The sequence below is a fragment of the Triticum dicoccoides genome, chromosome 5A (assembly GCF_002162155.2).
Source record: "Triticum dicoccoides isolate Atlit2015 ecotype Zavitan chromosome 5A, WEW_v2.0, whole genome shotgun sequence".
Taxonomy (NCBI): domain Eukaryota; kingdom Viridiplantae; phylum Streptophyta; class Magnoliopsida; order Poales; family Poaceae; genus Triticum; species Triticum dicoccoides.
Window position 1 is genome coordinate 422,287,872 of NC_041388.1, and position 4,315 is coordinate 422,292,186.

At 48.5% G+C, this 4,315-nt stretch overlaps 1 protein-coding gene across 1 annotated transcript; it reads left to right on the forward strand.

Annotated features, from left to right (window-relative positions):
• The first annotated feature begins 207 nt into the window (after window positions 1–207).
• On the forward strand, window positions 208–962 carry LOC119299676. Its single transcript, XM_037576844.1, has 3 exons — window positions 208–396; window positions 495–657; window positions 732–962. Exons 1-3 carry the CDS (start codon window positions 296–298, stop codon window positions 960–962), a joined length of 495 nt encoding a protein of 164 aa, XP_037432741.1. The 5' UTR covers window positions 208–295.
• The last annotated feature ends 3,353 nt before the right edge of the window (window positions 963–4,315 follow it).

The following is a 4,315-nucleotide window of genomic DNA, read 5'->3' on the forward strand; positions in this document are numbered from 1 at the left end:
CCGTGGACTCAGGACCAGCTAAAATTGGTCTTTGATGCTCGATACTTCACACCAGGCATGTTGACCGATAGTGCATTCTGGCTGACTCGCTGCAACTTATTGTTCCTGTGGTGTGTTGAACCTTACAACCCAGAGCGTGTAATGAGACAGTTCGGTCTCTATCAAGAAATTCCACCACCTTTTCCAGACGTATCGATGAGGAAACACATAAGTAAGATGTGACATCCCTAAATAGTTAGTGTCATTTTTAATTTACTAAACTCACACTTTGTTACATATTTGCAGGCTAACCAATATGGGCAGGGGTTGGAGTTTATACGATTGGAGGGAAGAGAACAGTGAATGGGTACACAAGTGGACAAATGAAGCGCTAGCAGATATAGTGCGTGAACTTAGGTATATTTTATGTACATTATTTTTTTACGATGATCATACGATGCGTGAAGATGCTTTGCTTTCATCACAAAGGTTTATGTAATTATTTAATTTTGCAGGCCGTACGATGGAAGTACAGATCAAGCGTACAAGCAGTGGTACTGCATGAACACACGTGCTAGCCTGGCCAGTCAGCCAGCTACTATACCAACACATCTCACACAAGAGGAGCAGGCGCGGAGACATGTTGAGCTGCATGCAGCTTACTATCGTGACCACCTGGTAATCACTTGTAACTTTTTTAGGTCCATCATTTCATAATCATTGGAACTAAATAACATCCAAATATTGTTCAGCTTGAAAATGTCAACGAAGTAGGGCAGATGGCTACGGATAGCATGCCGGCCCAGGGCCCATATCGCAAGACATTCCAGAAACTTTTGCAACAATTCGTGGCAAAGAAGTTCAGATGCGGTAGAGGCGACGACGTTGCCACTGGAGCATACATGCCGGTAGCGAGGTCAGCCAGACCGAGTGCGGCACCGTCGTCCAGACCGAGCGAGGCGCGTACGAGCCATGAGCAATGAGGGGAGGGTCCGAGTACTAGAACGACATTGCCACGACATGACTCATCTCTGCCACTGCATCGCTCTTCTTCGATGCAGCTTCGTGAGGGGCAAACATCTCAGGACCATGGCACGGGCTTGGATTCGATGCCCGAGCAGTTTCTTTCCCCTAACCCATATGCGTACACAGGATATGATGCATACACCCAAGGTGAGGGATCTCAGCCATTTCTCTCCACGCGAGGGATCCCCATGCCCGAGGAGACTCGTGTACCAGATTTAAACCAGCACCAAGTACAATGGCCAGACAGTATAGGAGAGGGATATGCTCAGGTAGTCATGTTTACATTTCAATGCATTTACAATGATATCATATATTATCCTCTAACAGTTTGTTTAAAATGTTTCTATGTGCAGGACACACCTGATGTTAATTGGGGCGATGAGAACACCCAACGCGGCGTCAACATAGGCCTCCGGGGAGCATCACATGATCATGGCGTCAACACAGGCCTCCGGGGAGCATCACATGATCTTGGCGACATGGTTACATCATTAGTTACAGAGTTCTTCGGAGGGGATGTTATTGGCCCATCTTTTATCCCCCCGGAGTCACAACCATACGCCTACAATTACGCTTCAGGTTCGCAACAAGGATTCGCGACTCCACCACCTACGCAGGACTCGCAGACACATGAAGCCGAAGTGGAGTACGGCCGCGGTCTTCGTGTGACCCGGCCACCTAATCGCTTGTCGCCTTCCGGTCGTAAGGAAAGGCCAGGTGGTCGTCGTTAAGTACGGTGATTCATCTATGCACGTGCGCGACCCATTGTATCTATATATGTGTGTATCAGACTTTTCGATTTGAACATCTATGTTTGCTGAAATAAAAATGCACCAGTCAACGCTTTCCCCTCAATATTTTCAGGCAACGCTTTCCCCTCAATATTTTCCCGCCAACGCTTTCCCTCCATATGTTCCGCCACCCGTTTCCCGCCAACCCCTTCCCGCCATATCTTCCCGCCACTCGTTTCCCGCCATATGTTCCCGCCAACCCTTTCCCGCCATACTGCACTCGTTCTTTCCCGCCATTTTCTCCTCTCTACCTATAAAACCCCCTTCAGACGGAGGTGGATAAGCATTCGAGTGTAGTGTAGTCGAGATGTCCCATTATCCTTTCGATCGTAGTTTTCACCCTGGGATGAGCAGGACTCTTTTGAGGCTAGCTACCGATTTCAGGATGGACAATAGGATAGTTCCATGGGACGAACTCACCGGTAGTGACACCATAATGAATGAGTTGGCTCACCAATTACGTAGGTCTGGGTGGCCTGAAAGGACCTATGAGGAGGTACGTAAAGAACTTCTTAGGTTGCATGCAAGGTGGAAGAATGTAGTGGAGCCGAAGAGTGAAACTTTCAGAAGGACTGCAGAAATGCATCCATTTTTATGGACTGAGGAGAGCGAGGATGAAGATGATATCTTCATGCCGCCGCTTTCGGGTGCTACATCATCACAGGGCAAGAGTTCTGCATCGTCAAAGGGCAAGAGTACTGCATCCTCGAAGAGCAAGAGTTCTGCATCGTCCAAGGGTAAGAGTTCTACATCCTCGAAGGGCAAGAGTTCTGCATCGATGGAGGATGACGATGATGTCTTCATGTAGTTTTATTCCAGTTCTACCGTTTAATTCGGATGTACTTGCATTATTAGTTTGTACTCTGTTATTGTAGGGCATTATGTTCTATCTTAAATTTATTTTGTAGTTGTTGCACGATGTTCGATATTAGTGGAGGGAAAGAAAATGCCACTACTTTATTCTTAAACTATATTTTTTTCCATTACGACACAGCACAGCTGAAAATAAGATACATTGTAGGAATATACCTACATTTAACTCCTGAAATAAAGCTACATTAAAGTGCAGAAATAAAGATACAAATGATTGCGGAATTTTAAATACTACCACAGAAATCTACTGAGTCCAGCGTGGATATTTTCCTTTTCCATCGCCAGCTTCTTCTGTTGCCTTAGCCTGACGAGCCCTTTCTTTCTTTCTCTGCCTCTCTGCCTCACGAGCCTCCTTTCGCTGTCGTTCCTGCTCCTCCATGCGACGAGCCTCTTCCCTGTTTTTCTTTCCCATTTCCTCAAAAAAACGGTGTTGCTCCGCATAGTATTCTTTTAACTCTCTCTCTTGCTCTGCTTTCTCCTCAGCTTCCGCCTTCTCGCGTCGCTCTTCCGCAAATAAACTATTCCACGCACGGCGACTTCTTTCACGAATCTCAGTCACTGCCGAAGCCGGCTTCTCCGTGTCAATCCAATGATAGTACATGCACAGAGGCGGAGGAGACTACAACAACAAACAAGAATGTTACTAAAGAATCAATGAAAATACCAACAATATCTATTTGTGATGGTTAAAGCATACCGGAGGCTTGTCGTACTCTGAAATAGCTACGGCAGGATCTTCCTCATAATTGGCGCACATGAAAAACTTCATGCCCAACCAATCTGAAAAATCCGTCACCTCCTTCACCTTGCAAAGATCGCCACACCAACATCGCAGGACTGCCACCCCAGGAGGCAAACTTGCGTTCTTCATTTTCCTCGGCCTAATGCTTTGATCCGAGCAAGGCAAACTCATACCGACTGAAAAAAAATGTGTTATACACTTTGCGCAGTGGCGATTTCAAGGATGGCTGGACGAGAGCCTCGGTGTCTCCTTTTATAAGCCCAGACGATAAATAATGGCGAGAAAATTAAGCAGTAAATTTTAGGATCCCTGTAGTGTCGGCACAATAGCTTCCCGCAGTATTGGATTCCCGCAGCGAGTGACTGATGCCGTCGCATCCTCTCAAGCAATAGCCAGACTGATTCTTGGGCGAAAGAAGCATCAGCGTGCATTTTCCCGCTCGTGGGAATCACCGCCGTCAGGTCGCTGTTGCACACGGGAATCAGCGCCATCTGCAATAGGAAAATGCGTCGGGCGTGAAGAAAGATGCCGCCTCCTCCGGTGGCGGCCTGGCCCACGCCTCGGCCCGCGCAGCTGAGGCTGTCGGACGGGGAGCGACAGCGGCAGAGCTCGCCGCCTCACCTAGTGGCGGCCGGGCCCGCCTCTCCTGGCCCGTTCCGTCACAGCTACTGCACGGTGGGAGAACCCGTTGTGCACCGCGCGGCCGCCTCCTGCGGTGGCGGCGGGGCCCGCCGCCTCACCTAGTGGCGGCAGGTGCCACGTGTCGCCTGCCGCACCTGCCGCCACTAGTCAGGGGGTCCTTTTTGACGTTTTTATCTGCAGATAGTCCTTTTTGACAATAGCGTTCGGCAGGGGGTCCTTTTGGACAAAAAATCTCAACTGCGTATTCTCTGAGTTCCTTTAT